At 40.7% G+C, this 23,962-nt stretch overlaps 1 protein-coding gene across 2 annotated transcripts in view; it reads left to right on the top strand.

Moving 5' to 3' along the window:
- The first annotated feature begins 10,342 nt into the window (after window positions 1-10,342).
- ACYP2 (acylphosphatase 2) overlaps window positions 10,343-23,962 on the top strand; it is a 28,524-nt gene continuing 14,904 nt past the window's right edge. The window contains exons 1-3 of one of the 2 annotated variants that reach the window (XM_080343015.1): window positions 10,343-10,434; window positions 11,014-11,030; window positions 12,249-12,358. In XM_080343015.1, the coding sequence (XP_080199141.1) occupies window positions 10,365-10,434; window positions 11,014-11,030; window positions 12,249-12,358 (197 nt within the window). In that variant the 5' untranslated portion in view covers window positions 10,343-10,364. Of the gene's footprint in view, window positions 10,435-10,564; window positions 10,739-11,013; window positions 11,031-12,248; window positions 12,359-23,962 lie in introns of those variants that run through there. The other variant, XM_080343016.1, reaches the window with a different exon arrangement.

The raw sequence follows: 23,962 nt of genomic DNA, 5'->3' as shown, positions 1-23,962 counted from the left end.
ATGGCAATGGATGAACACAGAGTCTGATTCATTCTGTCTTGGCTTCGCCAAATACACGCTCAAATCCTATAACCGTGCTATGAATTAATCTGCTAAAAGGTCTGATGAGACAGCGTTGGAAAAATGGTCGTCCTTGGAGATTCCAGCCCTATTTGCCTAGGAAAGACAGAGCGAGGGATTGGTCATCAGCAGCTGGAATGGTATCAGCAGAAGGCCTGGCAGGCTCAAATCAGAAGAAAGTGGGTCAGAGTCACTCTGGTTATCCCCAGCAAACAAACACCTCTGAAAAGCAGAGTATTTCAAGATGGAAAGTTGCATGGGAAAGGGAATTTAGGGTGATGTCAGGGGCACCAGGGACTTCTCAGGGAGTGGTTGGTACCATCAGGGTTGCTTTGTTCAGTATCTCTTTCTGGTTCTCTCTTTTTGATTTTTTTAAGCTTAGATATTCACCTCTTTTCTCATCAGATTCCTGGGCTTCGTGCCTTTCTCTCTCTCCAGCCCACGCAAACCTTTCTTTTTTCCAGGAAAGCTTTCAGTTCTTTAAGCCTGACCTCAGTCTTTGCTGCGGAAACATGCAAGAACAGTTTCCTGTGACAAGATTAAAACTAAGAACTAAAGACTAAGAACTGGGCATGCATACAACTTTACTTCCCCTCTGTATGCTCTCCGTTGTCTTCAGTTCGTAGACAGACATCCTGAGTCATGAGCTATTTCGCTGTGTTTAATAGTGTTAAATTGTTTTTTCATCCCCTCATTAATCTGCTTTTTAAGCTCATTATGGTTTGGCATCAATATTCAGCAGCTGCAATTTCTGATTCATGCACAGTGTGATAAGTTGTTCCCTTCTGTCTGTCATAAACTCGTCACCCAGTAATTTTGTTCGATGCCCACAAGTTCTCATACGTAAGAAATAATGAGGCCTATTCCCCATTTACAGTTGTACAAACCTGTGTGGTATCCTGATGGACAGACTAATATTCTTCTGTCTCAAGAAGACCCAGGAGATTATTAGTCTGTTTAGTTTTTCTTCATATGAAGCTGTTCCAGGCTTTGAATCTGCATTTCTTATTTTGCCTGTTGTTTTCCTGTTGGTTTTGAGGTGAGGAATAGCCAGAACAGGGTACTTTGTACAGCCAGGCTTTGCACAGTGACCTGAGGGTATTTTCTGTTTTACTTTCTGTTAACATTCTTCTCCTAAAGCTTTCTCTTTACAGCCACTGAGCATTATGCTGATTTTCTCATAGAAGCGTTCACAGTAACTCCAGCATGTCTTTTTTGAATAATAAATGGCTTGCCCAGAAACCACCGCTATGTTTGCGTAGTTTGGTGTGCTTTTGCGCTGCATGTGACTTTGTTTAATAACACTGAACTTAGTCTGACTTTTTAAATGCCCAGTCATTTAGTGTTATGAGATTTCTGTAGCTCTTCACTTGCTATTACTGCCCAGAGTAATCTAATATAGGATTTTGTCAAAAGCTTTTTACAAATCCAGGAACACTCCATCGACCAGGTCACCCTTTTCCACAGAAGCACTGATTTCTCAAAAGCACTCCAGTTGATTCGAAACGTGAACTCTTGCTCAAAAACCATGCCAATTTTATCAGAACTAAGGTTTTTACCAGGTTAGATGGGAAAGATGGCATCAAGGTACCATAAGAACGGATGGAAGTTTGGGTCTGACAGCAGCAACCTTTTTATCTATGCATAAACCCTGCCTAGTTTGGACAAAAGAAGGGGGACACAAGAGCCCTCTATAGGGGTGTGTTTCTTTACCTCTGACATGCACCAGGTCCCGCCTGCTGCATCCAGAAAACGTGAGATGTTTTTAGAGCTTTAGCCCACCTTTCAGAGGCAAGAGAGCATCTTCCTTCATCCAGGTGCTCATTTTCACCCAATTTGTCACAAATTCATGTCTGTGAAACATACTGCCCTCCTTTGATGGGAGCTGGCCAGCAGATTCAAACCTGGAGAAAGGCATGGAAGGCTGACAGGCAGGAGGACACACGGAGTGCATTAATGTTGCTTCTTCAGGAAATAATTGTTCTTCTCACCAATTTACTCTTGCCAGTAAAAGGTTCTGTGTCAGAGAACTACAGATAGAGAGCAGAAGGACCATCTAAAACCATCTAAGAGTTTTCATGTGTTACAACAGACAGTGCCTATGGACTTATTGCCTTTCATACTTTCTGTCTATCTTAGCAAGATGAGCATATCAACATGCTTTCATTATTATTACTAGTTTACCATTTAACTTTCTAGCAAAAATAATAACTGAATGTACCCATTTCTGGAGGCAGTACAAAGAGAACTTAAAGCAAGTGTTTGGAACAGACTATTCCATTTCCCAGAGAATGTCTGAATGAAAATGACAACATTTATTGCTAAATCTAAGAAGCTATTCCAAACCCTACTCCAACACTAGTTCCTTGGCCACCACTGGTTCCCAGATCTCCCTGTAATAATAGCAGATCGCTCATTCTATCCATTTCAACACAAATTGTAACTCAAGCTTTTGAAGTTCTCCAGTTCCAAGAGCTGAAGTGGTAATCAACTTAGCGAGACTCAACTGAAATACTTGATGACACAGGCTGCACTAACACATTTCAAGATTCTGAAATACTAATTAAGGTTTCTCTTTGTTGCTTTTGAGAAGAAGCAGTGGGCTAAGGCAGTTAATGAGAATGAATCAAGTCATTTCACAGAACTGCAAGATGTAATAGCTGCCAACCCACCTCCATTATAAACCATTCTGTTACCAACCCACACCCTTTTGTGCTTTCTTCGATTTTTTTATGGAGCCCTAAATCCTCCACAAAATCTGACATCATTGTTCTAGTGGCTGTGGGACGGGTGATGTGTAAATCTCCCATATTTCAATGGGAATAAAGAACTAACTGCCTTAAATGACCATATCTCCTCCTTCTCAGCGTGTTGTGTAAGAAGAGAAAATATAACCATCAGCGGCATTTCAGTCAAATTTTAATGTGGTTCCTGTGAATGGATATTTCATAAATCAAACATTAGAAAAATCTCCTCCTGCTTTGCCATCGTATCATGAGACTAAGACTTGTGATGTGCTCAGGAAGCATGACATTTCAAATCGTGAAATAATCATCCAGGTAGAACTGAGACGACAATGCGAAGAAAAGCAGCTTGCTACGTTGAAGAACTTTGACATTCTGTTTGCGTGCAGAATAAGCTTTCCTGAATAACATTGCTTTTACATGTTTAGTAGATTAAGATCTAATCTAACTTGCATAAAACTCCTAGGTCACTCACAAAATTCAAATATTTTTATGATTAAATTGTTCCTTTGTTCACGAACTGCTTAAAAAGTCAAGTTATACATATCTTCTGTAATGAAACTATACCCAGTGAATTTAAATCCTTGCAGGCATTATAGTAGGTGGGTTTGTGTTTAATCATCAAGACAAGACTTACTTGCTCCATCACACCAGCACAGGACTGACAGACTTCACCCCAAATTGCACCCTCTTCTTATGCTTCGGAACTCAATATCAGAACTTTAGCAGTTACACTTTTGTTTGAGATGGATTTTTTTTCTATAGGATATATCAGTTCACATCCTCATGTTTTATTTGCCAACGCTTTCTGATTCAAGAGAACTTTGGACGGATGATGCAAGTCTTCAGGGCTGATTTCCTCATACTGAGCATTTCTTTATGCCTAGTGGTTTCGTTTCTTATTATGTTTTCAGATTAAAATGTTTACTACTACTATCTAGATCTGATTTACCTGAAGATTCTTTTTACATATCAGCAATTATACTCTTTAAAGCTTAACTTATACTAAAAAATCTGAATGTTATTTTCATGTGGTTTTGTTGGTGGAGGTTTAGATCTTTACATGGAGGAGTGAGTGTTAAACAAACTAAGGACTTTGAAATGGCAGCAATAAAAAAAATGTTAAAAGTGGACAGAAGTTTAATTTCATCAAATATTCGTATCTATATACGCCAAACAAAGTTATTGAGCTATGAGTGGGATCACAAGCAAAAGAACTTTGGGGATCAATGCTTTAACCTAAAAAATAAAACTCAATTCAGAGAAAAACACAACAAATCATCTTCATGCCCTAGATGGAATCAGGATATAGTGAATTAGGGCTTTAATAAAACAAAAAGCCTTCCATGCAATTTGCTGTACAAGAACACAGTTATTCTACATGAGGGCTCTCAGAATAAATGTTTGGAAAAAGCACAAAAAATCTACACAATGTAGTCTAGCCACAGTAAAATAACAGGTTCACAATTCTGCATCTGTCACCAGATAACTTGTGTTATTTTGTGTAAGCAGCCCATGATGTTAGAGCACGAGATGGACAAATTTATGTCCCATCCACATGCAGTTTGGCCGCGGTCCTGCAATGTGATCTGTGCAGGCATGCCCGTCCCTCCCACAACACCCGCTTGCTTCAGTGGGTCCCCCCACGCAGATCAGGTTGCTCAAAAATGGATCAGGAGACACATGTTGTAACCAGGTCACCTGCCTGTGTACAGATTCATCTATAACATATTTAACCCATTCATCTGTAACATATTTAATCAGGCAACCACCAAGCAAATATTTCAGCAATTGTTATTTTTGTCTGTGCTTTAGTACTTCAACAATTTTTCCAGAAGGGTAATCAAACTCTCTTTCAAAACTAAATGCAGTACTTTTTTCAACCATTCTGTTAAAACTTCCTCTAGGTTACACAATAATTACAATGGAGGTCTCCAGGCAGGTCATCCTCAAAGATTTCACAAGGTTTATATGCTCAAATTTCAAGTTTTGCAGTTCTATAGTACAAAGTTTGTTTGTTTATGATGCAGCTAAAGAAAAGCATTTGTATTTCATCAGGACACTTCATTCTTGCCAGACACTGCTTTGCCTTTTGGTTTGCTAACTCATATCCAGATGCTGTCTCTTAACAGGAACCCTCTTTCTATGCTTTTCTGTATATGAATACACCACATGAAAGGTATAGAAAGCCTAAATCTTTATTTCAGTTGACACTTTGACATCCATTTTACTTGATTTTTAATTTTCTCTAAATAAGTTGACTGATGAGTAGTATTAGCAAAGCCTTTATAGGCTAGGAACACTTCCTTCTCTTGTGCTAAAGCTTATGGAATAAAAATCAGTTTAGGTTTATTTCCACATGATTACATACAACATTTCCATTCCATAGTTCCACAACAAGCCATTGTTTTATATCTTACACAGGAAAAAAGCAGATTAAGGCTCTTCAAGAACCCACCTGTGTGTGTATCTTGTCATTTGGGCTTGTAAGTTTAGTTTTTAGTGCTTAAGAGAAGACAACAGATACTGATAGGCAGTGATGTGTAGAAGGAAATTTAAAAAAGAGATGAAATGAGGCCATTGCTTATTTCACAGTTAGTTAAGATTAAGCTTTCAAAAAGTTTTCAGCATATTTGGATATGATGTAAATAAGGACTGCAAAATAACAACTCCAAAGAAGCTTGTACAGATTTGAAGCCTGTAAAGCTGAAAATCTTAGCAATTTTTATTCAGAAATGAAGTCACGCAAATGAATGCAATTTAGGAGAAGAAAGTGTGATGAGTGAACAAGGAAAATAAGATGGCTACTGAAGAAAGGAGAAAGTTTATCATTTTGCTTGAAAAGGCAAACATAAAGGAAGGGTAACGCATTACTTTAAAGGATAGAAGAGACTAATATACATTACACTCAACAGAAAATAAGTAAAACAAAAAAGCTAGAAAGGACCAGCTAAACTTACAGAGCTGCAAATGTTCTTCCAGAGTATTCAGTGTTCCCCAGGTAACAGCAATAACCAGGCAATGGGAGCGGAAGCTGCTTTTATCTCAAGGTTTGGCATCCTTTGGGAAACCACTCCTCAAAATCAGCTGGGGACCATTTGCAAGTGAGTCAGGTTTAGAGTTTGGTTCCTATTAACAGAGTGATGAAACACAGTTGTGCAAATATCCAACATTCTAAAGAAAATGTATAGCTAAAGAGATCAGCAAGCCGGTGACTGAGGCAGCAGTGTGGATGCCAAAGAAAAGCCAGGAATGTTAATAGCTTGTACATTGTGCAAGAAAATCTACAAAAAAGTAGCAGAAGAGCAGAAATGCAATCATGGACATGTCTGAGGAGGAGCCATGTTAAATTAAAATGGTGCAGAAAAATAGCAGCATAGTTACAAGTTGAAGGATGAATTAAGACAGCAAGCTGCAAGGTTATGTGCCTGAAGGGACATCTGCGTTAACACCAAAGACAGTAATTTTAGGAGTGGAAAACATCAAGTAGATATGGTAGTGTGAGGTGACAGCCACATAGAGAGAAAGCAGGAGTAGTGGGTATTGAAAAAAAAAAAAAGGCTTGAATGTTTTTCCAGCTATTCTGTGCTGGAGATGAACAAACAGCATAAATAACGAAGCTACAGCTTTGAGAGTAACTTTGATTTAACAACCTAAACAGGAGCTCAATAAAAAAGAGATTCTCATAAAAAACTCTTTATTGATAGTGGTCAGTGTCAATGGCACCGATGGTCTAATTGTTCTCACCAGCATCACCTGGGACCCATCCACACCCCCTCTGCTCAGTGGTCCAGGAGCTCTATTTAAGCTCAGTGCTGAGCCTCTCTCTCTTTATTAAGGCCTAGATAGGCTATGTTTCAGCCTTGCTTCTTGGATACCCCTTATCTCTAAGCTGCAGCGGTGTTTCTAGCCTTCTGTTCCTGGATGGACCCTGCTGTTGCTCCCAGCCCTGCTCAGGTACTGTGGGACTGGGTGGCCTTAGTGCTGGGGTCACCCCCAGCTCCTGGCATAGACACATTTGTGTTCTCCCCTGATCTTTGGCAGTAATGGCATCTTTACAGGCTTCTGCTATTTTCCAATAATTATTTTTAAACTAGATTATTCATATGATGATTAAGAACAGTATAGTGTGAAAACTTTCCTGTGCTTGGAGCAGGTACTGGGAGGAATTTTTAAAGGCTTAATATTTAGAGGCAGATGACCTAGTGGTGAAATTAGCCCTATTTACAGCAGAGTTTTCCTCACCTGCAAAAAAATTTGCTAAGTACAACATGTTTTTAGGCAGCTTTCAGAATAAAGAAGCCCTTCTGTACAAGCTTATGTCACAGTAATAGTTGTTCCTAGATGATGCTGTGCTGAGAGTGAAAGTCAGTCTGCGTATCAGAAGTGGGAACACAGAATAATGTCTTCTGGAGGATGCAGAGGAATAAAGCTGGCTAGCACTTACGTGAATGAACAAGGATATGTAGTGATCAGAAAGGAAAAGTGAAATTACTATGGTAAAACATGAGCTGAATCACAAGAAAGCAACTGCTGTCAGCATAGCAAAGGCCTGGGCAAACTGGCACCATAATGGTCATCACTGGAATTCACTGCAGCCTGGAGTTTCTCACTCCAATGTTAATTGTGACTGTTGCTGCTTTGTTTTAGTAATAAGAAAGGTCACCCTTATTTACCCAGTAGCAAACTGAATGCAATGTGTGGTAAGAGCTAAGCTGGCAGCAGCATGAAAGGCTCTGTATTTTATCTCCAGATGATCTGTGGATGTTACACTTGTGGCATTGCACTTTCTGTTCATCTTCAAGGTACAATCATTTGTTTGTTGCAGGAAATGCTCATAACCATTTGCATTCTTCTGCAATATAATCAAGGAATATATCTTATGCCTTAACAGATGTAGGTGTTCAGCATTTTTTACAATTTGGCCTTAGGAAGTGCAACCAGCTGATTCTTCCTAGGCCAACATCACCAGCCTAGAGAAAGCAGCTGAAAGAGGTGGGGAAAAACCTTAGAACTTCATTGACTTCATACAGGCTGTTTGCATTTCTTGGTAGTGTGTACAAATGCCCTCTTGCTAATTAGGGCATTTGAGTACTGTTTGGTTACTGTAAAATATTAGGTGTTTCATGGTATCATCTTCTGGAACGCTTCAGGCTCTGCACTGTATGTCTGCTACTTGTCAAGAAATGAGAAACTTGGACTAATCTAGGGAAAGAGTGGCAAGATGTTATTATGACAAAAAGCGACTTTTAAGTGACTTTTCTGGAATAAAAAGGCAATAGCAGTGTGAAGACAGGAGATGAGAGGATCTGAGAGCCAGGAAGCTCTCGAGGACAGTGACACGAATGGAGTCCCATCTGAGAACAAGTCCAGGGCAGATATAAGGAGACCTGAGTGATATCAAGAAAACTCTCCTGAAAGGTCCAAGATTCTCTTGATAAAACAAAGGTTGCCAGTGCTGGAATGTGCAGATAGCAAAGCATAACCATTACCAGAACAAGCTCTGGTTCCAAGGCTTGTGTCGCAGTGCTTTATACTGTAAATATGCTTGTTATAAATTTACATTTTACCTGTCTTGCTCTTCACTGCTGGTAGATGGCAGCAAATGACAAGATTTTCAGTCCATGCTGCATTGTGTTCCTCTTTCTGTAGAATTCTCCTTTTTAAAAACAAAATGGTGCTGATTCCACCATAGCAAAATGTGTGACACTTGTAACAGGCAAGGGTTTGATTCAATGTTATATAGTCAAAGAAAAGGACGAAACACTGTCCATTGTGTTTCTGTTCCCTCTGATTCTCTGTGAATATTTTTGTTCTGTACTGAACTGAATGGTTGCTTATCTAGTTACTTGATGTGTCTCAGAAAAGCAATTTTTTTTCTAGGTCTTGATCTATTTTTAACCTCCCTCTAGTCTTGAGATCCAAACATGTAAACAGCTCGGGTTATGTTGCACTAGTGCGAGGACATGGAGTGGTGTGTGTGGGAGGGAGTTGCCCAATGGAGAGGGCAAATAACATTATTTCTATTTTTACTGTAAAGTCACAGTTAACCTGGCTTTGTGTCTTTGTGAGAGAGGGTTGTGTTCATCTTTTGTTTTTAGTGTGCGATTCTACCCGAATCTACCTTTCTTTTTTTAGGAAAAGCAAATTGAGTGGTGGGAGGAACTTAAACTGCAAGCAGACAGAAAATCTTTGTGGTGTTTGGTTGGAGACTCGGCCCACTAAACAACTGGGTTTTGGCCTGTATTTTTGCATATGAGCATCTACCTAAAACTAATTATAGGTAAACACTTCTGGAAAGGTTTGCTGATGAAGACATGAGGACTGATAGGCATCAGTGAAGGTTTGGAGAACAGTTCGCATGAGGTGAACTTTGTTTCCAAGGCCTGCTGCTGCAGTATTTGCCTCTGCACAGTAGGGAAATGAGCTTTTAAAACTCTGGGTGAGAGCTTTAATGTGGAGATGTGAGAAAAGTCAGTCACACAGCCTCGTCAGGGTGGGATGCCCAAGATAAATCTGGGTTTGGGGGGTTATGTTTTATCTCTCAAACTACTTAACTTTCCATGTTATCAGTCAAAATTACTTCAGTTGAGGTAATTACTTACTTTTTGTGTTTCAATTCTTGTAAACCCCTGAAATAGGCTAATGCTGGTTACCTGTCACGAGATGCTCTGTGTGGGGAGACTCGGCTGTGTGTTTGCACCTCCTGTGGCAGCCCTGGAAGAGGAGACAGTTTTGTTCAGACCTTTGTTCTCTTGATGTATAGAAATATAAGAGGGAGGAACACCCTCACAGGGCTCAGTGAGTACCTCACAGAATCCCAAGGATTGGAAGGGCCCTAGAAAGCTCATCCAGTGCAATCCCCCCATGGAGCAGGAACACCCAGCTGAGGTTACACAGGAAGGTGTCCAGGCGGGTTGGAATGTCTGCACAGAAGGAGACTCCACAACCCCTGGGCAGCCTGGGCCAGGCTCTGACACCCTCACCCCCAACAAGTTTCTTCTCAAATTGAAGTGGAACCTCCTGTGTTCCAGTTTGCACCCACTGCTCTTTGTCTTATCACTAGTTGTCACCCAGAAGAGCCTGGCTCCATCCTCCTGGCACTCACCCTTTCCATATTGATCCCCATGAATGAGTCCCCCCTCAGTGTCCTCTTGTCCAGCTCCAGAGCCCCAGCTCCCTCAGCCTTTCCTCACACGGGAGATGCTCCACTCCCTGCAGCATCTTGGTGGCTGCGCTGGACTCTCTGCAGCAGTTCCCTGTCCTGCTGGAACTGAGGGCCCACGAGCGGACACAATATCCCAGGTGTGTTCTCCCCAGGGCAGAGCGGAGGGGAAGCTCTTTCCCGACGGGCGGTTCCCCCGTTTCTCAGGCGCGGGCAGTTTGGGGTGTCGTGTCCCGCCCAGGAGCGCGCGGCGGCCGCTCGCGCGGGAATCTTGACCCTCGCGCGCTCCCGTCCTGTCGCCGCTCGCTGAGGGGACGCGGCGGCCCCGCTCGGCCGCGGCCCAGGGAGCAGCGCCAGGACGCGGCAGCGGCTCCTCCTCCGCCCTTGCAACCGCCATGTCTGCCCTGGCGAAGGCCTCCGGCGCGCTCAAGTCGGTGGATTACGAAGTGTTTGGGCGAGTGCAAGGTACAGAGGGGCCGTGTGATGGCGGAGGGTGAGGGACGCTGAGGCGGCGGTGGCAGCTGCGCATGCGCGCGGGCGCTGAGGCGGCGTCGCGCGGGGCAGCGGGAGCGTCCCTGACGGAAAAGGAGGGGGGAAAAGGTTGTAAATGTGTTCCCCCTGCAAGGCTCGAAAGGTTCCTTGGAGAGCACACCCTGTTCTGTCAAAAACACTTCGCCAGCCGCGTCTCTGTCAGCGCGGTGCTGTGGGAATGTGTCGTGTCCCCCCCCAGGGCTGGCACCGAAGCTTTAGGGTGGAAATGAACTCAAAGGTGATTCCCATACTGCAACGTCTTAGAAAACCGCAGGTGCTAAGTGCATCAGTGAAGATAATCGATTTTGAAATGAAGGCTCGAGGCCAGCTTGTACCCACATTCTGTGGAGTTTGTCCAATGTTAAAATGTTGTAACTTCTCTCTGAAATTTTTGTAAGAAAAGACTGTGGATGACGTGTGCGCAGCTTACTGTAACTTTATATTAAGAGAAATTCCTAGAAGTGCTATTCTTTCAAATTATTCTAATGTCTCTTTTTTTTCTTTCTTTCCTAGGTGTTTGTTTCAGGATGGTAAGGCAATGGCCCATTTACTGGTTCTACTTTACAGTATAGTATTTCCAGTGCTAAAAATACGGCAGCAGGTCTGTAAACATATCCAACTGCTGTGTTCAGTTCTCGCTTAGATGGCTAAGTATTGCAAGTGGATTTAAAAGGAGAAAAAATGTTTTATATTACTGCTATATTAAAACGTATTTCTGAGAGCTTACTGATGTGTTGCTTGTTTGGATTACTTGTGATAAAACAGCCACAAGAGCATTATAATATGTTAATCTTTAGAAAGGTTAAATCTGAAGATCTTTGTGTTAGTTTCTGAAACAATGTGTTCCATTTTATTTTTTTTTTAATGGGAATTATAATACCAGTATTTGAAGCAGCTTGTTGTGTTTCCTTGCGACAGCGTGCTGCAAACATGCACCTGTCACTCGTACCCCAGGCAAATGTCTCCACCAGCTCTGAACATGCAGCAGGTAGTTTTGCATTTTGCAGAAACCCAGGAAACAAGAGGACATTTCAAATAAGAACGGTTCTTTGTCTGGAAATTGTGGTCCATGCTTCATATTAGACCTAAAATTTCTTATGCGTAGTTTATATGCCTTGTGAAATGTGCAAAATTTAAATGGACGGAGGATTATAATATAGTATGTCTTGAATGTAGTTATTCTATCAAGTGGAAAGTGTGTGTCCTCACAGAGTGGGCAGATGCAAGTTTGCTCTGCCTTGTTTTGGGCTGACCCGGGGCCATCTGAACACACCATAGTGCCAGTCCCAAGCTAATAAACTGTGTTTAAAGTTCCTAAAATAAGTGGAGCAAGTCTTTGGCCTCGCTGTGACTGAATAAAACTTCATGCCATCAGATTTGTGTGTGTGTACAGATGATAAAGCAAAGAGGAGGGTTACTTTTATTACGAGTAGTGTAATGTCTTGGTGGGAACCATCGTATGTATGGTTTTTCTGAAGAAAAGTATAAAAAGCTGTGAAAATGGAAGTGTGAAATCTATTTATGCATTTATTATGTATAAGTAAATTCTTACTCTTATTCAAAAGTTGTCTACTTCTGCAACTTCAGAGCTGGCAGGAATATCTTAATGTCTGGGTATGCCATCAGCTATGGATTTTTTTGTTCCCTGTAGATCTTAAAGCTATGAAAATGCAAGTGGGGTTTTAAGTGGTGTACGTGCAGTGTATGTGTTGACACTGATTGTCCCTTTTCATTCTTTTTCCAATCAGTACACAGAGGAGGAAGCCAGGAAATTGGGAGTGGTTGGCTGGGTGAAAAATACCAGTCAAGGAACCGTAACGGGCCAGGTTCAGGGCCCAGAAGATAAAGTAAATGCAATGTAAGTATTTTTGTGGGTCTTTTTAAGTCTTACTAAAGTCATTTATAGAAACATTTTTAATCCAAAGTGACATGCAGATTTATATGTTGGTAATGTAATCATACTTTCAATAACCAGTTTTGGTTTTAAGGAGTTGAGATATATTCTTTTAAGCTGTAAAAAGAGTCTTTAAGCTTTAAAAATAGCGTGTATAATCAATTTGTCAGTGTATTTCCCTAGCATATTCTTTTATTGAAATGAAGATAAAGCCTTTATTCATACAAGTGAGCACAGATCTGTTTTTTAATTCTTAGAAATATCTCTGTAAAGAAACAGACTGAAAAGCTTGTTGAAATGCTTACTCAGCCTGTGCTTAATGGAAAGAAAACTGGGTTTAAGGATGATTTATCTTTTTTTCCTCCACCCTGGTTTAAAAAAACAAGTTGATACACATTTCAGCAAAGGCCTCTAGTCTCTATCTGGAAATAAATTTTGCTATATTTGTTGTCTTTAAATAATGGGTATGATTTTCTTTATGAAACTGGCAGTTTCCAAATGCTTACAGCTATTGCTCTGAGGAAATGATGCCTGGAAAAACACAAAGCCTAATTCAGTTGCTTCATATAGGGAGATTGTTGGGAGTTTTTAAAAATCCTTCAGTGGTTTGTTCTCTCAACAAAGACTCGGTGATGGTAAAACTTTCCTTTGTGACTTTATTATGGATGGGCCAATTATCAGTGCAAATTCAGCCAGCACTTTCTGATACAGGAGCTGCTTCAAAACTGAATTTAGATAAATCTAAGTTGACTTTTTGCAGAGAAAAGGGTGTTACACTTTCAGGTAAAGAGATTCATGTGTGATTATCTAATGTGACAGAAGTACTTGTAGGAATTTTTTTGATCTGAAGCTTAACATGAGGTTGCTAATTTTGGACTGTGAAACACTTACAAAGCCAGAGAAACGTGGGTTGTTTCCTACGTCAAGTTCATACTGATGTGCTGGAAGACTTTTGTTAATAGCTTGTTGTAAATATGTTGTAAATGTAGCACCTTGGTGCCATCTCTAATTAATTCTGAACACTGAAAAAGAACATGTGAGAAATCAGGGTTTGGTTTCTATTTGTTGGAGTACTTTTTCATTTAAAAAATTCCAGCCAGTTGGTTTATTTGCATTTGTTTAAGTGAAAGCATAGTGTTTAGCTCCTGCTATTTCTTGTATTTGCATGAACTAGATTTCCTGCAGATTGCAGTGTTCTGTCCGTCCTTCTGTCCCTTTCTGGTTATGTGTGTTGATGGGATTCAAAGAAAACTGTGTTTACCCCAGACCCAGGAAGTTTATATGTAATAGAGGATCTCTCTGCAAGATTAGACTAACAAGACTGGGCTTGTTCTCAAAAGATGTGATGGTGTACGCAATATTCCAAAAGGAAATAAGTTTTTATTTTTTCCATTGTTAGACAATTTCAAGTAGGAGCAGCAAACTGGCTTGTGACAAGAAAACAGTGCTGAAGCTTTTCATGTACATTGTGCCTGATATTCAGAGCAAATAAAAAGCTGTTTTGAGTCGCTGCCTCTTCTGAAATGAAATTGCTGGAAATTGACATTTTCCTCTGATGTGGGAATAATGTTGCAATGTTGACGTGTGTGTTGAGATACCCATTATTAAATTGGAGACCCTAGAACAGAATGCTGAAGGAGAAACAGTGCGCTTTTTCTTGTTCCCTGTGTTGAAAAGGTAGTGGGTTTATTTTTGTCATTAATTTGGTGAACTTGCACATGAAAAAAGAGCAATTGTATATGAATAGTTACTTTGAAAGCCCTTATTTCTCTCTGCTAAAACATGTTAATAGAAGGTCAAAATAGGTTTGAGCTTTCAAAAGTTTTTACCAGAGCTTACAGTGTTTTTTTTTTTTTTTTAATACTCAGTCGTGCTTACTAGGAATTCAGGATACTGTATTCTACATTCAGAAGTTGTTTAAAATGCTGTATTAAATGAGAAAAAAATGAGACTTGCTTCTGCTATGGCAAATTAATATAAACCAGTAATCATAAACACACGTATGTATTTGAACTGGGATAAACAATTAGAAGGAAATTTTGGCACCAACTTCCTATGCAAGCTCTGGTGTGTATTTGCTAGCTAGTCACAACTTAAGAGACTGTATGTGTATGACACTTAAAAATTTGGAGGTCTCCATGTTCAAAGAAACTAATTGCTTTTCAAAGAAATGCAGGGTGTGAATCAGTACTGAAAGGTGTTTTAAGAAGGGTTCCTGGTGAGTGCTATTTCAAATATTGGAATGATGCGGTATCTTGTAGAAATTTTTCGAGAAGTTTGTGCAGTCTTTTGGACAGGTATTTCCACATCTGCATAAATTTACAAATGAAACTTCAGGCACAAAATTACCTGATTTTTCAGAGTTGCAGCACTTGGGAGTTTTAAAAATCATGTCTTAGTCAGAATAAAATGATTTCTCAATTCTTTTAGTGGCTCTGGTTTGGTAATGTTAGTGCTTTCCTGATGGAAGGGGGTGTTTTAGCCTATCAGAAACATTTCTTTTCATGATGCTAAGAAGAATTGAGGACATAGTCTAAAAAGAGAGTAGGGGTGCCATGAGCAAGTGTGGTTCTAGAACAGGGAAACAGGAAAAGTGATATGGAAGGGAGGCGTGAGGGAGAGGAGTTTGAAGAGATTAAAGGTGGGGAAAGTGTAAGATGCGAGAAAAACACCAAGAGGCAAGGTAAAATATAACCTGGAAGGAACGGTGAGGCCAGTCCTGGTGATCTGTTTTAAGTATTATTGTAATGCAAGTGTAGATTTGAGATAGTGACCAGAACCGGTATAAAGTGGAGAAAATAAGATTTAAAGCAGGAGAGCTGGAGTTGTGACTGTCCATACTTCAACTTCTCCAGTGAAGTGAGGGTATGTTAGAGAAAATCAGTTGGCCGGGTAACTGGTGATCTTTGGAGAGTCTTGGGTAGTTTTTACCCGAGCCTGCTGGAGTTTCTCCAGCAGTTGTGCTGGAGCCTGGATTTTGTCCTAAAGTGTGGAAGTAATTGTTTCCCTGCAGACATAAAATATGATTATGACTAATTACTTCAAAAGATGACATGCAAAATAGAGTTTGTTCTGGAGCATTTAACAATTTAGCAGGGGCATTCTGACTCTGGAAGGAAAAAGTGGAAAATGGTAGGTAAGTGTGAAGGGTTTGGGCCTGAAAAGTGTTGCATGTGCAAGAAGTTTCATTTCTTTAGTGGAGCATTCACTTAGTGCTGAACACAGATCAGCATGTTTGTTGTGGTGCTGGAAGGCATCTTTTCCCTGTAAATTTGCTTTAATATCCCCTGCTCTGTAACCTCTAGATGGAGCTGTTTGTTCTGTAGATACTTTCACCTATAAATACTTCATTTGAAGCGAATCTATTTTTAGATACTTATGGCAGAATCCATCTTCTTCAATAGCTTTTTCCTGCTGTATTTTATAGCCCTGTCTGTTTGCTGCTGCTGCTCCACATAGATAACACCCCTTCTCCTTGGATACTAAAAGCTCATTTTCGGTCTTTTACCGGTCTGTAAGACCAAGGATACTGAAGTCCCAAGAAAAGCAGAGTCGCAATATTTCTAAAACATAATGACATAAGATTTTATGGTAAGCTGAGGGTTTTTTTGCCAGCCTGGATATTGTTAAGTGGGGTAGAGGAGGTAGTCCTTTTGTGTCTTTTTTTTTTTTTTCCAGCAAGACTTGTAGCACAGGGTATTTCATCATAGTATCTTGTGATATTCTTTTCCATTTTATTCATCAAATAAGGTTAGAGCCTTTGTAGTCGTTGTGCTTGTTGCCATAGCAACTTGCATTGAGGGGCTAGAAATCACCTTCCTGGGAGAATTTTTGGAACTTTGAATGATGACCTATTACTTAGTTATCCATTAAAAAAGGAAGATAAGAATCTTGTAGTGTTCAGAATTTATTCCAAAAATCAAAGATTTCAAACCAGGGTAACGCATCAAAACGTAAAATCTTAGGATGTTTTTTAGACCCAAGTAGTATATAAGAGCACAGAAATTATTCTTCCTGCCTTTGTAGAAAGGCATGTTATGAAATATAGATTGCTTGTCTTGGAGGTGTTTTTTAATTAGTAAATTAGTGCTAATTTAATTTGAATGTTTTAATTTTTAATATTGATGTTGGGCAAGAAGAAGAAATATTAAACACATAAATGACATGACACTTGAAAATTACTTCAGTGTGTATTTGCATAGAAAAAATGTAGATTTTTACAATGTAAAGGGGGAGAAGGAAGCTCTGTATTAGTTAATATCACAACTGCCATTCTCTCTGTTTCATTAGTCAGGTGTATCCAAGGTTCCTGTCTGTACCAACTGGCATTGAATAAATAGGTTTTTCCTCAATATAGTTTTTGTTTGCAGAGAATAGCCATAATGACATGAAATGGAGCTAAGTGCTAGTAAAAAACCCCTCCATATTTAGACTGCCTGGGTTCCTTGAGCAGAACTCTAGATGTTAATATGCAGTTTATGTTGAGATATAAAGTGAACAGGTTTTAGTCTGCATGTTGAGTTTTTTCTCCGTTTTAAAAGGATTTTTTAAAAAATTCAGCTCAATCTAGGTTTTATTTAGGAGAAGAAACTGTAACACTTCTTTGTGCATTAACTTAGGTGTAATGGTGGAAATGAACCTGCAGGGGACACTTGTACAGCCAAGGAAGTGGTTTGGGTTTTTGGATGCATTTGAGCCAGCCCTGATATACCCAGAAGGCTGCTGTGGGAAAGGACACAAAGGCACTTGAGTGGAAAGTTCAGAGAGGCTGGATGTGCTGATGTATAACTCAATTTTACCTTGTTTTTTTTCCCAACTCCTCCCTCCACTCCCTCGTCTTGCATTCCAGGGAAATAGTGTTTATTTGGTTAATGTGGTACCCTGAGATTTTCCCCTTGAACTGTGCTGGATGTTACCAACTGCAGAGTTAACAGTACTTCTTGTATCTTCGCCTTTGTTTTATGTGGCCCCTCTGAAGGGGATCCTGAAGCCTCTTTACAGAGAATAATTTATATAAACTTGGAGGAGGCACTGGGCTTGATCTCACATCCTTTTGCTCTCGAGTTGATTTACTGCGTTCACTGTGCGTTACTGGATTAGAGGCTTTCTTTTCAGAGCTGTTATTCTTTGTGGTGTTTTTTTCTGTAGTTGGAGTGAAACAGCTGACTGTTTTAATCTATAATGAATACTCTGCTGTGTACTTTAAGTACTTTCCAGCGGTGTTCAGACTTGTGCTCCTATGCAGTGATGCTGTGGGCTCTTCCTGCTTGTTTCCCCGCTGCTAAAGGAACAAAGGAAGTCTGCAAAGAGCCTGGAAGGTGTTCAGAACTTAATGAAAGAAAAGCAGAGTTTAAAATGGGCAGCTGATATTAGGTTTGAAAAAGGATTCCTTGAACTCCCAGTGACAATTCTGATGGAAGAGGGTCCTGGACAAATAATTTTCCATCCCTTTTTTGACTCTAAGCCACACAGAATCACAGAATGTTAGGGATTGGAAGGGACCTTGAAAGATCATCTAGTCCTGCTGGAGCAGGAACACCTAGATGAGGTTACAATTTTAATGTTTACTAGAAAACAAACCATCTGGAGCTACAAACCTAATCTATTCCTGCTCAGAAATCTCCAAGCAATCTTTTAATGAGATTTCAGTCATCATATTTTTGGATCTGAGCAGGTTTGATCTGCCATATAGGACCTCACCTGAAATCCTGTTACGCTGTACAAATGCCAATCCTGAGCCTTTTTCCCTGCTCATTGTATCATATAAGCCACTCCTTGAAATCAAATTTCAAGGTCAGTACTAGGAAACTTTTCATACAGCACAGCTGTATGTATACCCCACAGTCAGTCTGCATAGGTTTAAAATCTTTACATGTAGATGGCGCAGTGTTTTGGAGAGGAGATTTTTAAGAGTTTAGGAAAATGAGGTGGTTTGGCTCAGTGTTGTAGGAGGGTTGGAGAAAAGCAGCTGCTGCCTGTTTGAGATCTCCCTGGGCAGCCTTTCACAGGCTGCGGATCTGAGAGCTGGCACCTGCAAACAGAGATCTGCCCCGTTAGTTGGGGGCAGGAAGGACTGGAGCTCTGCAGAGGCTGCCACACAGCCAGGAGTGTTGGAAGGGTTGGTCTCGACCAAGTCTGCATAGCACAACTGTCTTGGGGCTGTGAACTTTGAAAGCTCAGGCTGCTCTCGTAGGCAAACTGGCAGCGTATTTGGATGAAAACCAGTTTGTTGGGGTGCAAATTCAGTTCCTTTTGGAGATAAATCTGTTCAAACACCTAAGTCAGCTGCCTGCTTTCCAGTGAAGCACACCCGTAATGTGGCTGTGGTTGCCAGTATATACGCAGATTTTTTTCGTGCTGCTGTTGCTTGTGCTGTGTTCTGCTTGGCTGGGAAACTGTTTGTTGAGCAGTGTTGCTTGCCTTCAGGAACAGGAGGACACATTGCTGTTCGTCACAAACATCACTTGTGATGTCTACTTACGTTTAAAAAAAAAAAGTTGTAGGTAGGATGTGATCAGCTTTACAACAGCTCAGGCAAACAGGGCTCCTGTGATGCTCTGCAAAATGACCACTCTCCATTTGGATGTTTTGTTTTGTTTTTCCTGGATTTTTTGGTGAGAGCATGAATTGCTATATTATGTCATGCTGGCCCCAGGACTGCTCGGCAGGAATCCCCACAGTGTGATGTGTGGGACCTGCTGGGAAAGGGCTGCCTGTCCGGTGCTGAACTTTGCCAGCACTGTGGTCTCTGTTTGTGTTTTCAGCTTTCCTTAAACTGCTATATTCTCCTAGTGAGGGGCAGAAAGTGCTGAATATTAGCATGAGTGAAATGAGATACATCTCTGCTTGGTTTGAAGATTGAAGTGCTCTGTGTGCGAAGTGTGCCAGGGATGTCAGGATATCTATCAGGATCTGTCAAAGATAAAGATCTGATGGATTTCTGTATTGTACAGTTCCTGTAACACATCCACCACTTTGTGTGAAATTCAGCTCTCAGGACCTACTCTCACTCAGCCTAGGGCACGCTTAATGCTATTTATTGTGGTTAATTATGTCATAAATGCATCAGTAATGATACAGAGTAACTTCAAAAAAAAATTGTATATTTACTATTGTAATGGTGCTGAAATTGATAGCTGTGAAGGTACCATCTGTATCTGGAATGAGTGCTCAGGCAAACTTTGCTAAATGCTTGTCTCCTTAAATTTCTAGTACACACATGAGTTAAAATTGAAAACAATTCCATTGAGTAGCTGCATGTGGACCCTCTGGGCCAGCTGCAGCGGTCAGCCTCTGCTAGGTTGAGAGGAGATCATATCTTTCTAATATCAAAATCCCCCTGATAGTATACAGTACAAAGAAAATATTGTAGGCTGTACTCAGTCAGGACCCTGTTCTGCTTTATTAACATGTTATAGGAGATTCTTGCTACCAAAGAACAGATAATAGAATTAAGCAATAAAGCCAGTGAATGAGAAAGTATTAATTTACAAATGGGAGCCTGTAGCACAGAGATGAACTGACTGGCTCAGTTGTACAGGAATTTTGTTGCAGACTCTGAATTAAAGTTGTTTCCTGACTCCTAGTCCAGTCCTTCACCCTTCTGATCCTCTGTAGTTTAAACCAAAACAAACCTACTCAACTTTGCCTGTATTTTATAGCTATTAATAAGAAAACAAATGCCTTTTGTAGTTCTTGCACAACAGAAGTGAAGTGATTGCGATGTATGCCAGCTGGCTTTTTTTTTGTTAAATGCTAACATTAATGATAATTAATTGGATAATTACATAGAAATTTTCTTTCTGGCTCGTGTCCATATGGATAGTATAGGCAGAAACTCTGAGCCCTTGCAGTGTGGAGTAGAACGTCTGGGCAATTAATCGTTTCAGTGAGTACTTGTAAACAAGGTCAGCTCAGCAGGCATTCAGGAAAGCTCTTCTGAAATGTGATGCTGTCTTCATTATCCTTTTAAAGGGTTTGGTGATAGGACCTGACCAGCAGGCAGGATTTATCTCTGCCGCACAGTTTGAGTATGTACAGCATTTCTCAGGACTTGCGGACCCATAGATAAACATTAAAAAAACACCAGACATGTAGTGTTTTATTAAAACTGTGTGTTATAATCATTGCCTTAAAGCTGTTCTTTTGCCTGAGCTTAGTCACAACTATTCAGGCAGTTTAGGCTGACAAAAATCTACTCAGCTTAGTGTCTGGTTTATTTTTTAGCTAATATTGAGAGATGTTCCTGTTATTCCCAAACAGAAGAATATAGAAGGCTGACAAATATTGACCACCACACATTCTGAGAAATGCTCCATGCTTTGTTTCATTGTGTTGGGAGTGATCTAATGGATGTAAAAATAATCCCAGGTTTTCTAGTTGCCAGGGGTGTAGCTATGCCTGCTGGAGACAAATGGGAGTTGCAGAGTATGGACCACATATGGGACCTGGGCGTGAAGCAGCATGTTGGTGGGATAGGTGCCAGTGTTTGCCTTGCCCAGTGAGTTAAAATGTCATGTTGCTGTGTGGAATTGACGTGGGAGGGGATGCTGGAGCTTGTGGGACAGTGCTGTGACCTGTGCAGGGATCACTGAAGAATCTTTCCCACTAGAGGCCGGCCTGATGCCTTTACCCTGACAACAGTGCCCCTAAGGAACCCACGCTGTGCTATTGGCCATCCTCGCCTGACGCTGCTTCAGCTCTCCTCCCAAATGGAGGTAAAAAAAGAAAAGTTAATGGCTTTAGCTGGAGTCTTGCATGGAAACTTGTCTTCTCCCAGGGGGGCTGTGTCACTGGGAATGTGACTGCCTGTAGCAAGTCATAGAAGAGGTCTGTGTTACCATATGGTTTGAAAATAGAACTCTAAATGTTTTCCCAGCTAAGGTGGCTATCGAAAGTGATGGCATGAATATGGAAATGGACAAATACGGAGCCCAGGTGTCTTAGTGAGGCTCTTGGTGCAGGGGGCTGTGTGTATCTTCTGACAGCATCGTGGCACCTGCCATGGCAACTTGACTCTGCTTCATTGCCTGTGTGAAACCACAGCATGTGCTTTGAGATACAGGGGGCTGGACAGAAACAGCATATTTTCTTATTCTTTGCCAGGTGATATGTGCTGTCTAACACAGTATTTTTGTGGTGAAGTAAAGGAACAGAAATACCAGAGCACCAAGGGCAGTAAATACATAGTCCCTTTGGTTAATGTGAGTCAGTGTTCCACAGTAGCAAAGTGTGTGTTTGCAGCAGCAGTTTCCCTGGTAGGCAGTTGCTTATTGTTGCTGTTGTTAGAAAAACCCTCAAAGGACGATGTGGAAAAGGACAGAGAATTTATAGTACTTTCAATGATGTGTTGATGTCAATAAAGTGTATCTGGTATGTAGCAAGTGTTAATTTTCAACAGCTGTCTTTAGGTAGAAATAAGTTCTCTGATCTACACCTCCTAAAATACAGTCCAGAACAGTCATGTTCAGCTGGTCAGAAGATTAAGCAAATCCTCCAGTGAAAGCGAGCAGCGGTGAAGGGAACACGAGCGGAGGTGAAGCGGGCTCGCCAGCCGGGGGAACATGCTGTCCGTTTTGGGTTAATGGTGGTGCTGCTTGTTTAGAGCCCTGCAGTTGGTAACCCCCTTCTCTCTGGCTGCCTCCCTGCTCTGTAAGGGGATCAGCACTGGAACACGCCAGGGACTTTTGGAGTCAACCTCAAGGTCGTATCTAAATACAGGGGTACAAAATGCAAGGGCTGACCTGCGTGTTCCCATTTTTATTTAAGTAATTATTGTATGAGAAAAAATGACCACATTTACAGTAACCAGTGCATTATTACTGTTCTAGGCAGTATTTCAAAGAGCCTGCTGTTTGCTGACGTTTCAGGACAGATACAGTAAGGAAAAGATCTTTTTCTTAGCTTTGGAGCTGGTGAGGGCAGTGAGATGGAGTTCACTTAAGAGGGAGGCATAAGATGAAGTGCTCTAAAAGCTGACAAAACCCAGGGTTCCGGTTATATAACCGCCTCAAAGAAAGAGCAAGATTGGCAGGAGGATCAAGTCCTTTTAAATGATTTGTTTGTTTGTTTGTCCCCAATTGTGTCACTCTCCTGTAGAAAGAAGAGCAGCTGCCTTGGGGCCAGCAGACATTGAAATCCACGGGCACTTTTGCCCTCCCAGTTGTTCTGGCTCTACTACAGCTTAACAGCAAACAAGTTCCTCTTGTAGTGATTCAAATTGAAGTTTTGGCCACATTTATACTCCTATAGCGAGACAAAGTGACTGGATGGCAAAGGAATTCTGCCTTGATGAAATTTAAGTGATCTAGTGATGTATTAAAAATAAAGCCAGCCTCATCAAGGGATTTTTTTCAAAGCATATGGATCTTAATGGAAAGTTTTTGTTTGTTTTTTTTTCAAGAAGGGTGAAAAATTAAATTCCTGTGGAAGAAAAGAGTATAGCTTTAGAAATTATGCGAAGAGGGCTGTTGCTCTAGGAAATAACATCTGGTGTGCTTTAGTTGGTGAATAAAATAATGTCTAGAAAGGAAGGTTAGTCTTTAGTTAATTAACTCTATAGAGAACAGCAGCAGTCTGTGAAGCCTGTCTTCAGGTGCACTGATAATATTTAATTCACTAACGACCCAGTGATTGCATCTTGATTGCATTGTCAACTAAAGTTTTTTGTGACAATACTTGTTTTTTTGTTACAGCCCTAGTGCTTGATACAAGCCTTCTATGTAGGAATCAAAGTTCTGCTATAAAGATTGCCCACCTTGCATATTGCAGAGAAAATAGTTGGTGCTCTTAAGATAATGCCAAAGCCCAAAGGCACTTAAAACCTCTGAATTTTATTTTAAAGATCTTGCAAGATTTCAGCTGGTCTCATTATTTTCTGGCACTTGATTAATAAATCTGAATGTGTGTGATTGGTAATAATCTTCAGTGAAAAGGAGATAACTAAGGCTATTCTGAATGGTTTCCAGGTATTTCTTGTTCTGTGCTATGTCTGTTCAGGTTAGTTGCCCATTTTGTTCTGATGTGTAGTTTGTGTAGTTCTCCTGATAAAGGATGAAAATAATTAAATATCCTTCCCTACATGCATTAATTTCTGGTTTGTGTTCTGTTTCTCTTCCTACAGTTGCATACAAAACCCCTCTTTATCACATTAAATTATAGTGGTCTTTAAACTGCCCATGTCCATGTACACAAAGTAGGGCTGGCAGGGGAGGACTTAGAGTGGCAGGATTAGTGTGTGAGGAGATGACCCAAACTGATTTGGGTAGGAATAAACTTGGAAAGTAACGCTATGAACTATAAATTACATGTCTAATCTGTAAAATATGGTGAATGGAGTCAAGTAAATCTAAAGAAACTTGCCCCCTAGATGTGTCAGATGCCCAAGGAAAACAAAGCTTAAGCTGTTTGTTCCAAAAAGATGTAATTTACATTTGTTTGCAGTATGTTTCCGGAGTAGTTATCTTGGGTGCAATCGTGGGTCTCTACTGGGCGTTTCTCCAGTTAGTTTCACATTATTGGGTTGCTAGTACAGAACAAAATTGACAGGATAGAGATTTTACTCAGTCT

This window comes from Nesoenas mayeri (genome assembly GCF_963082525.1).
Source record: "Nesoenas mayeri genome assembly, chromosome: 3".
In the NCBI taxonomy this organism is placed as follows: Eukaryota; Metazoa; Chordata; class Aves; order Columbiformes; family Columbidae; genus Nesoenas; species Nesoenas mayeri.
This window is presented reverse-complemented; position numbering and strand designations above follow the sequence as displayed.